The sequence below is a fragment of the Marmota flaviventris genome, chromosome 15 (assembly GCF_047511675.1).
Source record: "Marmota flaviventris isolate mMarFla1 chromosome 15, mMarFla1.hap1, whole genome shotgun sequence".
NCBI lineage: Eukaryota > Metazoa > Chordata > Mammalia > Rodentia > Sciuridae > Marmota > Marmota flaviventris.
The window spans coordinates 44,627,447-44,649,155 of NC_092512.1; the positions used below are offsets into that span (position 1 = coordinate 44,627,447).

Consider the following 21,709-nt stretch of genomic DNA (forward strand, 5'->3'; position numbering starts at 1 on the left):
CCTAGTTTGGGTGCTCTTCTTTCCTGGGACAGATCGTTGCCCGACCTGATTAATTTTTCTTTGCCCCACCTGATTAATTTTTCTTTGCCCCACCTGATTAATTTTTCTTTGCCCCATGATGTCCGTCTGTCTTTGTTCCCATCAGATAATTAGGACTATTGTCTGTCTCAGAAATTTTCAATGGTTCTAATTACTGTTCAGATACTTCATAACATATTCTCAGCCTAAAATTCAGACTCTGTCTTCCTTACAAACTGTTAGATAGGTAGTAATCAGTCTCCAAGTTCACAAAGCACATTATTACCTCTAAAGGTAACTTCTATTTTATGACCCGAACCAGGTTTTGTCCTGCAAACAATTCTCTTTGCAGATATTCTTGTCAGACTGGACAGAGCACTTTATAGGTACTCTCTCTAGCTCCCAGCACAGTGCTCATTCAGAATTAGAGCTCAATCATGCTAGTAAATAGACTAGGCACCCCAGTAATCCCAGTACTAAAGTGCATATCAAATTTGTGTATATTTGATAATTGTGAATGGATGGGTAAGATTAACAAATGAATTTTTTGTTCTTAAGTAAAATTTGACCAGACTTTTTAGACAATTTTATTTCAAACCTTCCCTCTTTCTTTCCTCCAGTTCTCCTTTCCCCCAACTGCAAAAATTATTTAAAGTAATTCTATTATAATAAAAATATTTCTAATATCTAGCCTATGGTCACTTATTTTTAATTGTATTTAAAATTATAATAATATAATTATAGTATGGTAAAGCATTTGAATAATTTTTTTTAAATGTCATGATTTTTTGACTTGTATTTCAAGATGAACAGTTAACCAGCAAACCACTAATAATAGGTTTAATATAGCCAGCAATACAAATAGGGCCAACTAAGAACTAAAGGCAAGCAACAAATACCTCCTCTTCCCTCTCCCAATCCCCAATTATAACATATATAAAGAAACAATAAAGAGAATACCATTGACAAAGTGTAATGGGAAAGAACATACTATTTTGAAAAACATAAGACAATACATAAGGACACAAGAATTTTGAATCCAGTATAATTACCAGGAACTAGCATAGTAGATGTGAGTTCCGGAGTTTCCAAGAAATCCACGTTACTTCTTTGGAATGTCTTGCTATAATTCGTCTGAAGGTGGCTGTATAAATGATTACAGGTTAAAGCTCTGTATTTTTATTTACAACCTTCCTAAATAGAGTACAGCAGAGGTCAAATTCAATCAAGATGGTAAGCTTTTGATTGATGTGGATAAGGAAGTAATCTGGATAGAGACTTTTTAAAATGGTTTTTTATGCTTAATAAAGACTCAATAGTAATTTAATAATTGTCATGAGAAATCAAGAAGATAAAACAATGGGAAGTATGATTTCTGCAAAAATTTTTAACATAAGAAAGTATTTTGGCCATACTGGTGTTTAAAAAATAGGATAACTAAGAAAAGGGGGTGATAATTTTCCATCCACTGAGAATAAAATGAAATAAATGAAAACCATCTATTGCATAGTGTAGGCCTGGAATCATGGAATTGAGTAAATTGCTTTTGACTCCCTTCTACATTGAAACACTAAAATACTATCGGTATAGTTTTTTTTTTCATTATAGCATGAGTTTTTTTTTTTTGTTTTTTTTGTCTGCAGTGCTAGGGATGGAACCCAGGACTTGCTAGGCAAATGATCTGCCACTGAGATATTTAACTTTAGTCCTTCAAAATGCTTTCTTTTGAATCCACAAAAATAAAATTTCAAGGTGAAATATGTATCAACTGAATTTCCAGGTGTTAATTAATTCCACTACTATATTTAATACCCTTACAACATGGATTTATTGGAGAGCTGTATCTTCTATACCATTTAAAACCATCTGGAACTGTTTATATCAGAATAGCAAAAAAATTCTTTTATTCCATTTTTCAAATATACATTTATTATTTATCGGTAATCATTTTCAATTAAAAATTAATTTGTTTTTTATCTTTGCCAAACAGTGTCTTGACTTTTCCCCTTTATTTGTGGTATTTAAAGACATTTGGGAAAATTATGATGGTCTTAGCCATTTAATGTAGTTTTATTATAAAGTAATAACCAAAGAAATTATGAAGCTCCAATGTCATCATCATCCCCACCTTCCTTAGACACCCCTGCGCCTATCAAATTATTCTTGTCTGAAAGCATCAAGTTTTTTTGTTGTTTTGTCTGATGGTAAAGTGGAGGTCAATACCAGAAGTATCTGTACTTAGAGGGAAGTATTTTCCTGTTCACCAAATAAACTCCTATAGTGTGGGATTCAGGGTAAAGGTCAAGACTTTTTAAAGTGAGAAAAACAGAACGGAGCTTTTCTTACAAGTCTCAAAATTTCATCATGTATATAGCCACCTCCCTGGCTTCACAAAACAAATTGGCCTTGCTTAGAACTTACCTATTCCACACGCTACTGTTCTCCCAAAACTCATAAATCATATAGCGGGGTTCATTTGAAAGCTTCTGTATAGAAATACTGAAGAGGAAAAGAAAAGGCATATTAGTTGCTGGAATCAAACTAATTTTTCTAATCATCTCTAGATGTGTTATGAAACAATCGTCCATTTGTATAGGTGCTTGCAGAAAATAACAGTCTACATTCTGGCAATAATTGCTTTTTCAAATTGAAGATAAATTTGTTCCTTCCAGATCTTTGATGATCTTGAAGGTGGATCAAAATCTATAATATGTTTTAGAGGCATGAAGAAAGGAGTCTAACCAAAAAGACAGGCTGTGGATTTAATCTTGTAGCAAGGAGGAGCCACTAAATGAATTAGAGGGAAAGTGCCACAGTTGCAGTTGTGTTTTAAAAGATCCTACTGATGGCATTGTGGGGTATGAATGAAGAAGTCATGCAGGTAGTGAAATAGCTTAGGTGAGAAGTGATACAGATTAAAATACAGAATAAAGAAGGGACACATTCATAAACTCATGAGTGGGAGATAAGATGTCTTTAAAATCTTACAGTACAGCTTTTTTAGCCTAATGTTTCATCATGTATTCCAGAAGTATCTGTGAAAAGCAAAATGAGGGGTTTGGAAAACAAGAATTTTGAATTTACCAGTAAAACAGTTAATGTAGATTTAGGATTTACCCAAGTGTGACCAGCAGGTGGCAGTAAACACACACAGAAATTTTATCACTTGTTCCCCTTTAGTTTTGCCTGTACACGTTTTTTTTTTTTTTTTTTTCATAGTTGTTTATCAATTTGGTTCATTAAGGTATGATATAGCCAATATTGTTATTAGTGCTACTTTAGATTTTTCTCATCAAAGCTTTACTAGAGGGTTATATGCATTGAATTAAAAATGAAATTTGTGACTTCCTCATCCCAAGAATTTATGAATGAGCTCTTTGCTGGGAGGATTTCTTAAAATTTCTGCAAATTAATGCACACATGTGCTTTTGTCTTGGGGAGGGAGTCTATAACTTCATCAGAATCTTAAAAAGGAGTCTGTAATTCCCAGTCATTACTTAACAATTATATAATGCACACATTTTAATCCATGTCTATTTGCTTTAGGATAAAGTTTAAAATACTCAGCCTCACATTTCAGATCTTCGGTTGCCTCTGAAAACTAACTTATTACACTGAAAAACCCACTTACCATACTATCTGAAACTTTCATTTTCTGGACTAGCCATGAGACTGTAAGAAATTCACAAAATTTTATCATAATGAAGTTTTTGAAGGATTAAAGATATCACAGTGTGATATGGTAATGGTTCAAAGAATGGCCCAACGGAACTACCACTCTTCACTGCTGATTAGCTATGTCACCTCAAACCCATTACTCAACCTGTTTCCTCATCTGTGCTAATGGTTTTATGAGGCTTATAGGACCCTCCCCTTCCTCTCACCTGCCTCCTATCTGTGTGTGTGCCCTACCTAAATTCACAGGGCCTAACTAATGAAGAAAAGACAATAGGACACTCTCCTCACTTCTCCATATCAAGCTCAGGTCACCAGTTTATTTTATCTACCTACTGATGAATGGTTAATTGTTTTATGCACACCCATTAGTTCTTTAAGGATGTCTCAGGGTTGGTTGGTACAATATAATCCACATTCATGACATGAAATTTTGAACACATTCAAGTTCTAGAACTTTTTAGCTGAGAGTGACTATGGAAATCATTTTGTCTAGCAATTATGAAACTTTAGTACAAGAACATGGTTTTCATTGTTCACTGCCTTCATAAATGGAGATTAGATTCTAAGATCTTTGAAAGCATAAACTTTCATTTTCTGGTGTCAAGCTGGTTTTAAGAAGTATACCATGTATACCACATTTCCTCAACACCAAAACAGGGATTGAACAGCTTTAGTGATTACAAAATAAGTGATGAACAGCATCAGATTTGTGTGTGTGTGTGTGTGTGTGTTTGTGTGTGTATGTGTGCACACATATGACACATGTCTGTGTGTGTTATACACTGGTTCATACAAATGATGTGCTTCTGTGCTGAAATCTTTCACTAACAGCTTTCTAAAACCTCAACTGACTATTATGACAAAGCTTCTGTCAATTCTCAAACATCCAAGTCTCCTAGTCAAATATGTAAGAGGCAAAAATGTCTCTAATTCATTTGCCTAAATTTAAGAAAGCAAGACCTTGTAGTGATTGGGACAGGAAGGATATAGTGTATTCTACCACAGTTTAAGAATATTTAAAGATGACCAAATGTTGACAAGTATTAGGTTTCAAAGTCAGACAAACTTGGGCAACTTGTTTAACACACATGAGCTCTGTTTCCTTCTAAGCTAGATGGAATATATACCTCTGATGATTGCTGGGAAGACTTAAGTCAATGGATACAAGATGCCAAATCTTGTAAGTCCTACATAATTTCTATTGTATATGATGGCAGCATTCCATGTCTAACCATGGTGAGACTAAGCTAAATACTATGAGAGAAGAAACTGCAAAACTCTGATAATCCACCGAGCTTTATTTTGTTGGCTAAATACAAGGCAACTGAATGGGGCCCATGAAGCACAACTGATGGCATGAATGGCACTTGACTTTTCATCAATTGATACAGGTAGGGTATGGAATTTGATTAACTGGGACAGCTGAAAACTTAACTTTAGACAGGCACACTGGCATAATGTGTTCCCCACGTATTCCATTGTGTATGGTAATTCTCTGATGCTCATTCCATCTGATAGTCTACACTCTAGTAATTCCAGTCAAAGGAAAATTAGCTGAAGCATCAGCAATAAGAAGTGAATGGAGAACCATTAAGAAACAAACCAGTTTTGCAAAGGAAAAGGAGAAGCTGAGTCAATTTATCTTACAGGAAAAGGATGCTCTCTTTCCCTCTCCTTCACAGCAGGAGCTGATGGAGCAATTTTTCATGGTTATTGAGAGGACCGAGTTTGCAGCAGGCAGCAGAAATCTATCTACTCTCTCATACTCCCACAGTCTGTTTTCCTCTCCCTGGGGCCATTCTGGTGACTTCAGGTCATGTTCCCAACACACATTAATACAGTACCTTTGAACCTTAAAAAATGAATCTTGTGCCCTTTTTATAATTGTAAAACATCTCATCAATCCCTGGAGACTGCGATACACTGAAAAGAACTTACCTTCTTCATATCCTTACTAACCAAAAGAGAGTTTACTGAATTCTGCTTTTTGCACTTTACACTGTGGAAAGTATACATGGCCTCCTTTTGCATTTTCCAAATATTTGATTTTAAAAACTGTATGTATGTCCACATTGGTAAATATCTAGTTACTTAACTAAAAGGACTAGAATTGTGGTTTTTCATTTGTGACATTCTGAGACTGATGTGAAGTAGGATAACACAATAATGGAAGCTCAGAATTTCCTGTGTCTTGTAATAAAAGGACTGCTGGGGTGATGGGAGCTGTTAATGACACTGAGAAAATACTCAGAGGGATCAGCACAGAAACAACAGTACAGTGACCCTGCTCATGTTCCATGTCTTCAGTGGTGGGAGGCATGGAACTGAGCACATGGACTATCTCTCTCCATGCTCACAGCCATCTCATGGGGCTCTTCATGAGAAAACTGAGGCTGAGAGCCAAGAAGGATATTTTCCCAAATCACAAAACTAGGGCAATCCTATGTTTAATTCCAGAGCCAGATTTCTTAGCTGGGAAAGTATTCTGCTGTAGTATGAATAAAATATAATTAATCACCGGAAAGAAAAGAAAAGCACCCAGAGACAGAAAGTATGTGTTTATATGCACACACACTCAGATGCACACCCACATAAACACACATCTGCTGAAAAGCTTCCCCCAAGCAATATTTGAAGAGAATTATGAAATGCGGTTTAACAGGCTCACAAGGTAGGGATAAATTTGGGTGAGGAAGTTTTCTAAATGCAGGTGAGTTGGGGCAGTATTCTGAGCTGCAGACAGAGCACAGGCCTACAGAGACCTGCAGCTGGGTGCACAACTCTGGTAGGGTGAGTGACCAGATCTAAGGCACAGTAAGAATGAACAGATTATGCTGGAAAGTCAATAGTCAGCCACACAGGTATAGGTAAGACAGAGTGTTTTAGGTAAGGGGAACAATTGATGGCAGTGATATGGATTCCTGGGTCTGTGGACGGGGTAAACATAAGGTCAGGACAAACAGCATTTGATAAGAGTCTAATATTCGTTTGAGAGTCACTGCAGGTTCCTGATTAAGGAAATACTGTAACTGCTTCTGGGAAATTATTTTAGTAGCTGTTTATTGGGCTGATTGGAATAGAAAAACTCAAGATGAGTGATAGTATATTTTAGTAGCCTCAGATAACAGAAGCCTGAGCTGAGTAGTGGCCGTGGAAAGAAGAAAGGAAAAAGCCACTGCTGCTTTTGTGAAATAATCAAGATCTACTCTCTTTCTCCCCCACACAGTCTGCTTCCCTCTCCCTGGGCCTCTTGCATGGCCTCAGAGACCCCTGCAATTTCACGATGGTGGAAATAGTCATGAATCCACAGGGCATGCTACATTCAAGGCTTGATGCCTCCGAGTTGAGACCACATCTACAGAGGTGAAGTTAAATGAATGTTGGCTGAATTTCAGTCTATTTGAAACTCCTCATTCAAATAGTTCTCCATCTGATGTCCCTTGATGCCCTTAATGATTAAATCAAAGCAGGGTCCAATGATCAAAAAGAAAATACCCAGTTAAACTCTGCAAAGGGCATTACCCAGAGGGCTGGAGACTCAGCATAATTTAAAATAAAGATTTTAAAATGCTTGTATTCTGGGCTGCACCCTCATCTAAAGTGGGAAAAGCTTTCACCTGGCTGGGCAGGGTCAGTCAAGGTCCTGTGCAGGGGCACTTACCGCAAGCAGCCACTCTGGGCGGAAGCACTCTCCACGTAGTGTTTCAGAGCCAGCTGGAATTCTTCCAAATCCTCTTCTATCACAGACATCTGACGCTGCACGAGCATGATATGCTGGTGAGGAAAGGGAGAGGTTACTGAGGTGGCTGTCAGAGCCTCATTCAAGCTGACCCCTGATGTCCATCCTACCTTCCTCACAAAGCCAACAACCATCATGCAAAAGTGTGACTGAGGAAGCTCATGACCATGAGTGTTTTAGGTAAGGGGAACAATGGATGGCAGTAAAAAATTATAACAAGGCTGTAATATAGGGGGATTTTTTCTTGCCTTTAGTAACAGAAGGTAAAGAAATAATGCATTTTCCTTTTAAAAGCAGTGATGCAATTAGGATCATTGGGAAGATTTTAAAATTACTTTTATATCAGAATTTCTGGAATGGGACCCAGGCACTGATATTTTAAAAAGTTATCTAAGTTCTAATGTGCAGCGAGGATGTAAACATTGGCCTAGAGTCACTTGTGTAAATAAACAGAGAAATCCTATTGTATGCTGCATAGTTCCAGCTTCTTGGATTTTATGATATTAGACATATTGTAACAATCATCACCAACAATCAAATTTCAAAAACAAGTGTTTACTGATGCATTTGCAATGGTGCATCAACTATTAACAGGGTTCTCAAACATATAACCCACTTACAAGAGGTCCTGTTCAAAATGCCATGACATTACATAGAGGCCCTGTTTAATGGATCACATTGGGTTGGATGCCACCTGTTTCCATAACATCCTATTACCATTACAGCAATTGTAGTTTGAAGATTTGCCTAAAGATCTGCCTGGGTACTTCTAATGGAATTTTAGATTTCAACATTAGCCCTTTCTTTTTCTTCAAGGTTTGGAAAAAAAATATGAAAGTACAAATAAGTATAAGAATTGGCATCAATCACAAAAGTAAAAAAAATAAAAACAACAATGCAAATCTTGAATATAAAGAAAATCACTTTCAAGGTATTATCAGCCATTTAGCAAAAGAGCTAGCATAAACCCCTGGCCTATTATCTCCAATTTCAGTGAATTTATCACTTCATGTTAATAGCTATTTGTTGAACACCATTTTTACTGCAGTCACTATGTTAGGCATGCGGTGCATTTCAACAAATGTTTCCACTTTGTGACAGGTAAGTAGGTGTTGGGTTCTGGGTGATGGATCAAGATAGAATCTCATCCTCAAAGGGCTTAGTAAAAGAATAAACCAGGCCAGAAAACTTAAGTAATAACATTAGGTGTGGTAAATTGCAAATTGACCAGAAGTATACCAAATTTTTGAGATGACTGTGTTGTTAAAGATTGAGCTCAATCTTAGAATTCTTTGTCTGTTCATGCCTTAATATTATGTTTGGGTCCCTGGGTATATATGAGCAGTAAGTTGGCTATGAATAAAGCATCCCCACCACCACCAAGAGGGGTAGTTCTCCCCAGTGGGCTGTTTCAGATGGTCATGGAGGATAATGCACCAGGAAGAATCTTTGGCAGTAAGAACAATGCAGCAGGGGTCCTCCCAGAATAGAGATCCAGTGTCTAATCAGAGAACTCCCCACTGAAAAATACCTTCCCAGCATGAATTCATCATTGCAATCAACCAGTGAATGCTCTGTTTCCCATTCATCCCTTTTCTGAATGGTAGTTTTTATGAAATTCATCATGGCCCAGTTTTATCATAGTGTATTCTCTCTCTCTCTCTCTCTCTCTCTCTCTCTCTCTGTATGTGTGTGTGTGTGTTGTGGGGAGGGATAACTTACCTTGTTCTTCATTAGTTTGTCAGACCTCAAGGGACTGCATCCTAACCTTACAAAGAAGATTAAACATCATCCAAAGACTAGATTTTGAGCTAGAAACAGTAACAGTAGGAAACTTTGGGTGATCTCCCTCGAGGAGGGGTCTGTATGTGCTCTATATGTGAAAAGAGGGATGCAAATGAATATTTGGTGATCAGAAGGTGCAACGTGTCAGATTCCAAGTATGCTCATTCTTCTTTAGGTGTGCTGCTGGACTCTGTATTACATCCTTCCCAGCAAATAATAATGTAATTGTTTGATTGTAATCTGGTCACCAGACATACTGTGTGCTACCGTTGAGCCAAGATGTAAGGATGAGAGCCTCATCTGTATTCTTTTCTTTCCTTTTTGCTGGATGGATGAAGATCTAACTGAGGGATGGGCTAGCCACAGATCAGAGGACCTTGGGAGCTCTGAATTATTTTGTGGGCTGTTTATTAGACAAGGAACAAACTTTTGTTGTATCAGAACCATTCTCTGTGTTTGGATCCATTTATTTCCAAATTCTACTTGGATGGGTTCAACAAGTTAACTAAGCTTTGTTTAATTTTCTTTCAGGATCAGGGATTAAGATCCAGAAAATACAAGCCTATAATTATCTCCTAATGTTTGGTGGTAAACAATCTGCCCCCGTGTAAACTCTCCCAAGCCCTGGGTTTTAATATTAAGAACTAAGCAGAGTTAAAGTTAATCTCTGCAAAAATAATGTGAATATGTCCTTTGCAAAGAAATCAGCACAGATTTCTTAGTTAGGCATTTGTGATTAATAATGATACAGCTGGTTCTCATGGGCTTTCCTAATGAGATATATAAATATATCCACCAAACCACCATAATTCCTTTAATCTGAAGGCAATACTTATGTGATCCATGAGATGGGCTGTAAAAATGGCCGGAATCATTTAATATTCAGAGAGTTGAACCCAAGCCCTTTGAAGTGTGAATTTCCTGCTTCTGTCATTAAGACATGGATTCTACCCCCACCCCTTAGATCTGGGTTAGCTTTCTAAATGGCTTTGGCTGATAGAGTGTAGCAGAACTGACAGTGTTCCAGTTTCAAGTTTAGTGTCCAAGAGACCTATTAGTTTCTCCTCTTTCTCGGATCTCTGAGACTGTCATGTGAACAACACCTGCCAGAAGAGGGATCAGGAAACTTTTTCTGGAAATGGATAGATAGTAAATATTACCTGTTTCCTGTTGTAATGATATGGATCTGCTTTTGTAGTGTGACAGTATATAAACAAATGGGCATGGTTGAATTCCAATATAACTTTATGGACAAAAACAGGTGGTAGGCTGCTATTTGCCAACCCTGGTACTAGAGAATTAACAACCACACAGAGCAGACCAGAGACCCTACATATATGAGAAAACTCCATCAAGATCAGCAAAACCGATGTGCAGCTGACTATAGATACCTAAAAGAGGCTATTGAAATCATATGAACCATCCCATTGATCTCAGGTTAGATTTTTAACCTTCGAAATTGTGGTTATTGTTTTAAGCCATAAAAATGTTTAGGGTGGGTTATTATACAGCAATAGCTAACTGATTTTCTCATTTACACATATTGTTGAGAGTATGATTTGGAAAATTTAAACACTTGGCTTCTAGATTTTACTTTGCATCCTAAACAAGTCATATCTCTGCCTTCCATTCCTCAGATTTTTACACAAGACATAAATTTGTGAGGCACAGATAACCTGCCTAAGTTTGACTTTTTATAAATGGAGCCTTTTTATTAATATTTATTTTTTAGTTATAGTTGTACACAATACCTTTATTTATTTATTTTTATGAGGATCGAACCCAGGGCCTTGCACATGCTAGGCGAGCACTCTGCCACTGAGCCACAAACCCAGCCCACAAGCAGAGCCTTTTGAGTTGTGGGTTATGAGGTTGGGAGATACAGGGAAAGAATCCTGCTGTCTTATTGGCATTTTGGAATATCTCCTTTGTCAAATATACAGCCTGAAAGCTTATCAAAATCTGGTATCCCAAGATACCAGTGCTCTGGTATCCCAGAGCACTCTTCCATGGTAAGATATTCTTTCATGATGCTACATTTTTGCTTCTCTGCTATAGAAGGGTAGTATACCTTTATTGTTTACCTTATGGAAATTTGTTGCACTGGAAATATGATGAAATGCTTGGAATTTCTTGAGCTTAATCTGTGTTTGCAGAATTGTACTTGCCATTAGCATAAGGCATCTGCATTTTTCAGGAAATGTCACTTGTTTTAATCTTGGAAGACAGATATCTTAAATGCAACTTACTTTTTTTTTATGTTACTGGCTTTATTTACTACACTTAAAATTGTGTTCCAAGTATGTCTTCAGAGTTATCACAACCTTTCCTGTAGCTTCTAACTGAATCTTTTAACAAATATTGCAAAGTAAGACCATGTTTTTATAGCCCCCAATATGTTAGCTGGCAATAGCCCCAAACACTTAAGGGCTATGGTGGAATTAGTTAACTTCACAAGACATTATATACTGGCTTGATAAGGGTCGTGAGGCACCAATAAATATTAGATTTGTAGACAGACTTGTACCAGTGATAAACTCTTTTAGTGTAGACAGCAATGTGTAAAGAAAAGTTTGAGTTTCTGAAAAGCACAAGAATGTGCTTGAACCTTGCTTAAAATCATCATGACTTTTAAAAACTCCTTTTGAATATAGAACATATCTGGAAAGTGATCATCATGTCCCAAGAGTTCTTTGGTAAGAAGTGCCATACAAGGCACACAATGGAAATAGGCAGAAAAGATCTAGGTAGATCAACTGGCTAGACCCCAGTGATTGTTCTGGTTGGAGGGATTCCTTTAAGAAACTCACCTTTACCTCTAGTTGATTCATACCTACTGCTTACTGCTTGACATCTTCAAGACTATAAACTATCCCTAAATTTTCAACAAGTATTAAAATCATGGCTTAGGGACCTTCGGATTCAGATTTCTCCCTTATGTATGTTTATTTCCTATTAGGCTATAGCAAAAATAATATTGTGAAGCAACAAAGTTGTGGTCTTTATAATATACGTACTTTTAATAATTTGGAACATTTTTACAGTTTTATATATCACTATAGTGTTCTTTTGGTACAATGTTAGAACAAGTCAATGTTATACATACACATACCTATATATCATTTTTCAAAAATCCCACATATTCTTTCTGGTTTCTGAAAGCATTCTCTGGACCCCTAGTTTAGATTGTGTCTTCCTGCTGTGCAAAGCTATACCTCTCCATAGCAATTTTCATCACATTTTAGTACAGATTCTTTTTTAATTGCCTGTATTTCCTTTTAGTTTGTTTCCCAGACCATAATATTTACCATTTTACCTGCAGATCCTCTCACCAGACCTGGCACATAGGTGGTGGTTCAAGTTATTTGTGGAACAAAGAAATAAAAGATTCTTTTGCTTTTCACCATCAACTACGATTGTGTAATTAATTTTATGTATTTATTCATTCTAGAAGACAATTTGAGGTGGCCCTGAAAACTCAAGGGCACTGCACAATTTCTATCTATCCCCAGCATCTCATCCTTTCTCTCCTATTTTATTTCTCAAGAGCAAGAGGTATAACTTAAAAAGAATTGGCTTCACTTTTATCTTGAACAAGTTACTTAATCTTTCATCTTAAGTCTTCTGATACATAAAATTGAAATAGTGGCATTTATAGCACAAAGTCTGGGAAGATTAGATAGAATAATGTATACAAAGATCTTGTCCGTAACAGGTTTGCAGTAAGTGTCACTTCCCTTTTTCTGTGCTGAGGAAAGGAAAAATAAGTGGGCTTAAGAAAATAAATCATATCCTAGACTCATCATTATATAATGGTTCATTGTTCAAAACACTAGGTATGGCAGCTGCTAGGGTTCAGGACTTTCACTATGTGTTCAAACAAGCTTACTGATCTGCTCTCATTTGGGAAATCTCATGGAACTATCCTGTTAGTTGGCAACTTCACTAGCAAAGAGCAACTGCACTGCACTTGAGTGGCTAGAAATCTACTGAACACTTGGGTAGAAAGTGAGACGAGGGGGTGATGAGTGTAGCTGTTGGACAGCTGGGGCTCAGCTCTAGTATTCAAGCCTCTCTGGATTTTAATTTCTTCATCTATAAACTGAGGTCAACCATAACAGCACCTCAGTCAGCCACTGAGAGGATTAAGTGAGGTGTGTGTGGGGGTGGTCAGCCTCAAATTGGCACATAGTAAAAGCTCAGTGAAGATTAGCTTTTAAGAAACAAAATGTTGCCGGGCATGGTGGTACATGCCTGTAATCCCAGCAGCTTTGGATAGTGAGACAGGAGGATGGAGAGTTCAATGCCAGCCTCAACAAATGTGAGGTGCTAAGCAACTCACTGTTTAAATAAAATACAAAATAGAGCTGGGGATGTGGCTCAGTGGTTGAGTGTCCCTGAGTTCAATCTCTGGTACTCCCAAGACCCTCAAACCCCCAAATGTAATGCAGATTTATTTTTGCTTTCTAATGTGGAATTTGTTTTTCAAATTCTCAGGCATTCAGTAATGGAAAAGGAATAATCTCTACAGTCAATAAATTGTAAAACTGGTTTTTGGCACCAAGACTGGTCTCTAAATATTTAGTGGTGTACAATTATTAGTACTAGCTGTGAAATAATAGTTAAAAATGGAAAACTGAGTGTAAGAATTTTTATAGGGATTGATAGTAACATATGTAATACATCTAATGAAATGATACATATTTTTTGACAAATATCTTATTGGTATTTCTGAGAAAAAGAACTGTTATTATGTATCTAATGCCAAAGAGCATAATTAGTTTTACCTCTACCTCTACATATGGTTGAAGATAGTTAAGGAATATCCCTTCCTGCTTCTAAACAGTATTGGCAACTAAAACACTTTGTCTAGTTCTATTTTTCTTAATGTATGTATCACTGAATCAATAATGATAGATGTGTTGATCTTTTAGAAGTGGCAGTGGCCTCCCTTGTGTCAAGGCCAGCAAATGGCATGGCTGCTACCTCTTACAAACAACCATGAAATTATTTTTTTCTCCCTCACACATAGAGGAAATAGTCTCACGTTAGGAAATTATTTAAAAATAGATCATTATCTCTTTCAATAAAGAAAAGTCATGGTCATTTCTTCTTGACTAGAGTATAGTTTTCCCTCCCTTCAGACCTATGAGATGATAACAAACACATGATCACAAGATTAGCAGTTCCTGTGTCTATAAATTGCACAAACTGGCTCTTCTTGGTATATGAGTGTTCCACACCCCATTTTTGCTTCCCCCCTGAACTCAATCACTTTAAAACCCAGGGCTCCTGATGAATTAACACAGACCACATCCTTGTCTTCATACAAATACTGATCATGTGAAAAAATATCTTATGTCAGGGGAAAGTGTGCACATGTTCAGGATTCTAATGATAGTAACCATTAGTAAACTTTTCTGAGAATCCCCAGGGCTTCCTTTGAAGACTCCATTTGTGTTCTGAGTTACAGCAGATGGGCAGAAGACTCGGTTCATTGAGACCTTTTCTGAAGTACATATTAGATTTCCACAAATCACAATTTAGCCATGCAAAATCAAACATGTCCATGTGTTACTTACTTTTTCAGTTTTTCACTGAGATAGTAAATAGTTTTTGAAGAAGTTAAATCGTATCTTAAAAATATATATCTCTAAAATTTTGACCTGGAAATGTACTTACAGATTTAGTATTCCCGTCAATAATTTCTTCTTCCAGTGGTTCCAGTTTGAGATCCTTCAGTTAGAGGAAAAAATGCAGGGGTCAAAACCAGAAATAAAATAGTTGAAATCAACATCATATATTCATATGGTAGTTCGTTCATGGCCAATATTGAACCAAAAGAGCCTCATTCTCTGAAAGGAGATGAAAAAATTCTGATATATTAAAAACTGAGCTGTTTCAGTGAAGACTTCTTGTGCCCATTTATCAATTGCAAGGATATATTTCAGATATGTTCAACTCATTATTGCTTTAAGTTTACTTCCATGATATCATTAGAGAGCTAAGTGTAGGAGAGAGGTACAAGAAAACAGAGAAGCGAAGCTTAGAAAGGTTAAAAAAAAAAAAATAGAATGACTAGACCTAACAGGTGGTTTCTTTGGCTATGAGTGTTGCCACATTTCTGTATTTCTTGGGAAGTCATTATAGATGATTAGTCTATTGTTATAATGTATTTACAGAACAGCATAAATATTGCTTTATTAAAAAAGAAAGTCAATTAAAAAGTAAATGAGAATAAAGACCTCAGCATCTTCTATGATCAGCAATGGCTAAGAATAGTGCCCCCCATGAAACCACAGAACTTCATTCTATGAATGTAAAGCATTTCTTCCAAGTGAGAATTATGCACTATAATTCTTTCAAATGAAGTCAGTTGAAAGTTATAGAAATTCAAGCTATCTGGAATAACATAGCTTGTTAATAATGAAGCTATGTTGCTCTAACCGTGTAGCTCTCCTGTGGTGGGACTTTAGGTGAGTGATTTAACTTGTGTGGGATTCACATTTATTGTCCATTCTGCCTTAAATTCTCCATTCTGAGAACTTCCTCTAACTGCTGCTTCTCATTCCCATCTCAGTTCAAATGTAACCTCCTTAGAGAGACCTTCTTGGACCACTCACTTTGAGGGTTCCACCTTCCATCTTGATCCTATTGCCATACTTTTCCTTCACAGCATCCCTTATCTGATTTTACCTTGTTTCTTATATTTGTTTGTTCATCTATCTCTCCAGATACCAAAGATTCAACCAGTTTTGGTCACTGCCATATTCCCACTGTCTGAATAGTGCCAGTAGATACTCAATAAAGATCAAACAAATGAGTGGCTGAATTCATGCCTATCTAAGTCATAACTTTTTCATGAAGGAAAAATTAAATAATAATATAGATATATAGAATATGAATTTAATATTAAAACATCATTCAACAGATGGAAACTGTGACATGGTAATCTCCCTGGATATTTTCCTGACACTATCTCAGGTACACTTTTCAGTTCTACCTTCTTTGATCTAAGGTAAGAAAAGCTTAAAACACATGGCGTAAGTGTGAGGTCTTTAATTACTCCCCTTGATGTGAGGATGTCCTAGGGTCTGACGATGATACACTGAAGACTTCATGAAGAAGGAAGAGGTTTTATTGTTGTCTTTCCCACTGTTTTGTTTAACATTAAAGGAGTTTTCTGCAGCATTCAAGTAAAACCTAAGGTAGAACCTCAGGATAGCCCATAAATACAGAGACCAGAAAGGATAGAAGGAAAACCTGAAGAAACTTGCAGGCAAAAACAAGTGTTGTTTTTCTGCCACATGAATGGAATCGGGCTTGGTTTACAGTGTAGGAAGAATTTGTCATAAATACTTAATGGACAGAAAAGGCAGCATATGTTCCACTGCAGGCACACTGCTTTCTAATGGGGAGATCAAACCCAGAGCTAACAACTGTAGGAAACAAGGCAGTCAGCAGTGAGATGACATGCACTTGGCCACTGTTTGGCAAAATTGGGTAGTTTTCCTCTACAAAACTAATTCGGCACAGTACAGAATAAGTTGTAGAAGAAAACTGGACTTAGACTGCTTCTCACTCGTTAAGATGGCTCATGCTGCGCTCCACACAGCTGGAGCCCAGGGCTGAAAACCATCCCCTTGTACTTTTAGCAAGCCTCCCAGACAGTTCTTGGAATAAAACCTCCTCATAGGAAGGGAGGGAGACAGAAGTCTGGGAAAGAAAGAGCTGTGACAATACCTGAATTTAGAATTGGAAAAAAAGAAAGAAAGAAAAAAGCTATGACCTAAGTTTGATCCATTTCTTTAAAAGTAACTGTATGGATTTCAGACACCAAATAAAGGCATTTTTGCCAAGAATTTCAAAACCCCTTTAAAAAGAGGCTTGGCTACTCTTTAAAGGAATCGAAATTTATAACAACAGAATCTTTATATTTTAATAGGGTTTCGTCTTCAAAAAGGGGTCCTGAGTTTCCAGGACTTCCAACATTAGAAAAGTAATTTTCATAGCCAATGTTTTTTCATTTCAACTCACATGTCAATGAAAAAGAAAGGAGAGGTGTTGATCTACAATGAGCTCACAGTTTAGGTATTTGTTCCATAAGTGGCCAATGCAAATTTAACAAAGATGCCCTGTCAGAGAGACTGGAGCTCTCTATACTCACCTGCTCTTCACCTGACTGTTTGACAGAATCTCCTTTTCATAACACTTTCCCATCCTTAGGACCTGAGTTTTCATCTGTGTGAAGTTAGCATTTACAACCTTAACCTGTTAGCCTGGCTTCTTTCCTATTAACTGGGTATTTCTGTCTGGGTATCTTATTATACCTTGAAATTAATGAATCTGAAAAAGTAGTTTGCCTTCTCATGACCTAAGAAATCATCTCTCACTTGTCTCTCCCGCTTATGTTCATGGAATAATTATCCCAGACATTTAGGCTCAAATCCTTAGACTCTGCCCTGAGTTCCTATCATGCCCATTCAATGGTGCTGTTAATTTCACTTCAAATCCTTCAAATCTGCTGTCCGTCCTTCCTTCCTTCCTTCCTTCCTTCCTTCCTTCCTTCCTTCCTTTTCTCTCACTAACTTGATCTGAGCCAGCTATTGCCATTCCTGAGAACAGAGGATTTAGATGCACAAACCTGCTCTTTCATGCTATAGTCTAAGCTGGTTTCAGGGGCCCTTAACCTAGTCTGCTCTAGTTTTAATCTATTTTCATTTTTAAAACATCCAATTTGCATCTTCCTGCCTAATTTTTTACCTAAAAGATCTTTTTGGTTTGTCACTTATAAATGGCTCTTGTTGTCTCCAAGACCAAGTCCACATCCCTGACTCTGTTGTTCCTCAAGGCCACTCATGATCTGGCCAAACTCTGTCCATACAGCTTTCTTGGTCACTACTTCCCCAGATAAAGACTCTGAGCAGAGTGGGTCTATTTGACTGCTGTTCATGCCTTCACTGTAGACTAATGTTTTACTTCTCCAAAGAAAGTATTAGCTTTTCATCAGTTTTTTAGCCAATCAACCTTACTCCAACCTAAATGATGCTTTTCTTTGAGTGGGCTCTCTTCTTTATTTCACCCAGTGCTCTAGGACTTTTAATCAAGGTGTTTCCCTTCCTCTATACAAGAGGCCAACATGAGATCATAGTGAGACCAAACTCTGGCTCCTGGGAATTGGAGGCTTGAGCAGAAGGTCAACAGATTGGAAGTGTCTAGAACTCACTTATTCCAGTGGAGGTAAACTGAGAGGTTAAGTATTTCTTGTTTCCTAGATCTTTGGAGTTAGCTTATCTCCAGACTTTTCCTGAATTCAGGTCTCTAGACTATCTATAGATTCTGTGGGTAATTCTATATCCTTCCAGAAAATTCTCAGTTTCATTAAATTACAGTGGTGATTTCTGTTGCTTAGAATCAAATTCCTAATTGATTCATCAGTTTTAAAGTTAAAAACTTAAACTTTTTCTGCACATGAGACCTTCCCAAGTTCTTGGTGACCATTCCCTTAGGTGAACACCTGTAGATGTTAGCAACCTGCTGCATTCCTTTGGCATATCTCCAACAGTCAGCAAGAATTTGCTGAACATTAGCTATGAATTCAAGTTCTGTGCTATCACACATTTTAAAAAGTGATCTTTTAACTCTCTCTGTGTCTTTCAGAATACAGCCTGTTTTTAACAAGTATATTATAGATTCTTTAAAGTTAGTGATTCTCTCAAACATAAGTATTCCTTTCTGGGTGCCTAGTATTCACAGAAGACACATTTTATTACTGATTTACAAAGGCTGCCTCTACCATAAAACTGTATATTATTATGCTATCAGGATTGCTTGATATGAACTAAATTAATCAATAAAAATCATAATAGCCAGCAACTATTTAGTTTCTAAAGGGATTTTTATCACATCTAAACTTCTTATTTATTGTGGAGGTTTAACATAAAATCACCAATTAACATGCTAAATTTCTAGAAGTCGAGTGTAGAATCTCATTTTTGAGCCATTTCCAGGACTCAAATTGACTTTCAAGACTTCAACTAGGTCATCTCCAAAAGCTGCCATTAGCATCATTCAAGCTACCCAGGACACTTGATAATCTAAGAACCAGGAAGTGCAGCTGATTTAGTTAATTCTCTACCCTGGATCTTATTTTAAATATAACCTGCAACAAGAAGAGGAGGGAGAATTAATGTGAGCATCTGTATTTGCTTTAACAAATAAATAAACCACCATGATTACAACAACAAAATTATCACCAAGCAGCCATTCTTGAGGTTGCTGGGGTCCTGTTATTCTATCCTTCAGACACCCATGGATACTGAGGCAATGAGGAAAACTGGGTCAGAATAACTTGAAAAGTAGAAGAGAGAAGAAATAAAAGAAGCACACACCTTCTTTTCCAGTCTATCGATTAATTTCTGGAGTCTGTTGATCTGGGTCATCCACTGGTTGTCTTCTTCTAGCAAGCCTGGGGAGAAATCACGAGGGCTGTATGTTAAATGTTAGAGTAGAAATGCTTGGTTATCTCGCCTTTTACCCAGAGGGAAGAATGCAATGTCACTGACTTGTAAACACATTTAAAAAATGTATGCCTGTGAGTATTTTCTTAGATATTGATTCATAGAGATTTGTGCATTTCACTGGGTTCATTTTTACGAGCCTGTTCTTTCTTTTCTTTTCTTTTTTTAAAAAATATTGTTGTCTGTATTGGCCTTTGATGTTCAACAGAACAAATCCTTCTGAGCCAGTTTTACTACCCTATAGGTAGTTGTTTCTCTTTTGGGAAAAAAAGGAAAGTATCAATAAATAATTGTATACTTACTTGTAGGGCCCTGTCAGAAACCAGTAAAAATACACCTGTGACCATAGAGGGTATGAATTGCTTCAAACAAAGGAAATACATGAGCAAGACAGCTGGTGCCTCCTTCCTGGGGACTAATTTGAGTATACAAGAACTCTGGTCCCTAGTCACAGCTTGACACTGTAGTGAACAGACTGGAGACCATTGCTTTATATTCATTTTTAAAAATTCATATATATACTCATATATGTATGTGATATATATATATATATATATGCACATACATATGTGCATGTATGTATGTATATATATTCATACAGAATACATTTTTGTGCATCTAGCACCAGGTTCAACATTACAGAAACTCTATGGCTACTATTATTGTCATTATTATGCAAAGGCACAAAGAGAAGAGGTGTGGTGTGAACCCCTGCACAAATATCCTGGTTCCCTTGTGTATCCTTATTTCAACTTACTTAGAATATTTTCACAAGGGATTGCTGAATTAATATTATTTAATATTTCTTGAAATGAGCATGTGATTGAATCCAAGAGTATAGGAAAGTATCCAAGAACCATGTTTCAACTTGAAATGCAATGATGACAAGACCTTAATTATAAAGGAGTGGAGCTTTACATCAGAATTTCCTACCTCACTTCTCATGGGAAACAGTCCTCAAAGGCCACTAAATAAATTATAATGCAAGAATGAATATTAGCACTGCCACGAAGGAGTGAGTATTAGAGAGGGGGTGGGTGGGAGAGGGCCAGTTGAAGAAAATGTTATAAATGTATAAACAAAATTTAGGTTTATTTTTAATTCACAAATTAGTTCATGTAATTCCAATCTAGGTTCTTCCTAAAAAGGATTTAAGATGGCTGACATATCAAATGTCTCTAGGAAGAACATTTTAGTCTGACACCGATTTCCAAATGGTAAAATATAAAGAATAATCTGTTTTGCCTCAGAAGCCTAGCATCATCATTTTCAAATCAGACATGGCAGACTGTATTATTGTTACAAACTCCTCACTTTTTTTTTTTGGTACTGGAGATTGAACCCAGGGGTCCTTAATCACTGAACCACATCTCCAGTGCCTTTTTATATTTTATTTAGAGACAGGGTCTCATTGAGTTGCTCAGAGTCTTGCTTTTGCTGAGGCTGGCTTTGAGCTTGCAATCCTCCTACCTCAGCCTCCTGAGTTCCTGGGAGTACAGGCATGTGCCACTGTGCCTGGCTCAATTCCTCACTCTTTTCCTGCTGTGGAAGTATGTGTATGATACCCTTCACAGGCAACTTTGTAGTACCTCCCACTACAATGACAGAACACATTTCCCTCCCCATTGTTACTGTGACAGGTGTGTGACTTGTTAGGCCAATGGAAAGTTAGCAGACAAGACTCACTCTGGTTTTAAATGTGCTTGTGTAGTTTTGGCCTGGCTTCTTGTGTTTCTGACACCGGTAGGAAGTGAAAGCTCTCCAGCTGTCACTTATCCCAGAAAGAGGCTAAGTGAAGAGCAGAGCAGAACTCAACCTATAGTCTGGAGCCAAATCCAGCTGACCACAATCCAAATCACAGTCTACCACAGGACCACGAGAGGCAAAACAAGTATTTGCAGTTGTAACCAATGAGATTTTGAGATTGTTTCACAATAAAAAGGGGGCTAATACTCCATATTCTCTCGGA

The 21,709-nt window shown here is 37.1% G+C and overlaps 1 protein-coding gene across 1 annotated transcript in view; it reads right to left on the reverse strand.

Moving 5' to 3' along the window:
- The window catches only part of Necab1 (N-terminal EF-hand calcium binding protein 1), a 146,106-nt gene that overhangs the window by 4,091 nt on the left and 120,306 nt on the right, over positions 1-21,709 (reverse strand). The window contains exons 8-12 of the mRNA XM_027952699.2: positions 19,612-19,688; positions 14,903-14,956; positions 7,358-7,470; positions 2,440-2,517; positions 1,071-1,162 (exon numbers count right to left, since the gene is read on the reverse strand). Coding sequence (XP_027808500.2) covers positions 1,071-1,162; positions 2,440-2,517; positions 7,358-7,470; positions 14,903-14,956; positions 19,612-19,688 — 414 coding nt within the window. The remainder of the gene's footprint in view (positions 1-1,070; positions 1,163-2,439; positions 2,518-7,357; positions 7,471-14,902; positions 14,957-19,611; positions 19,689-21,709) is intronic.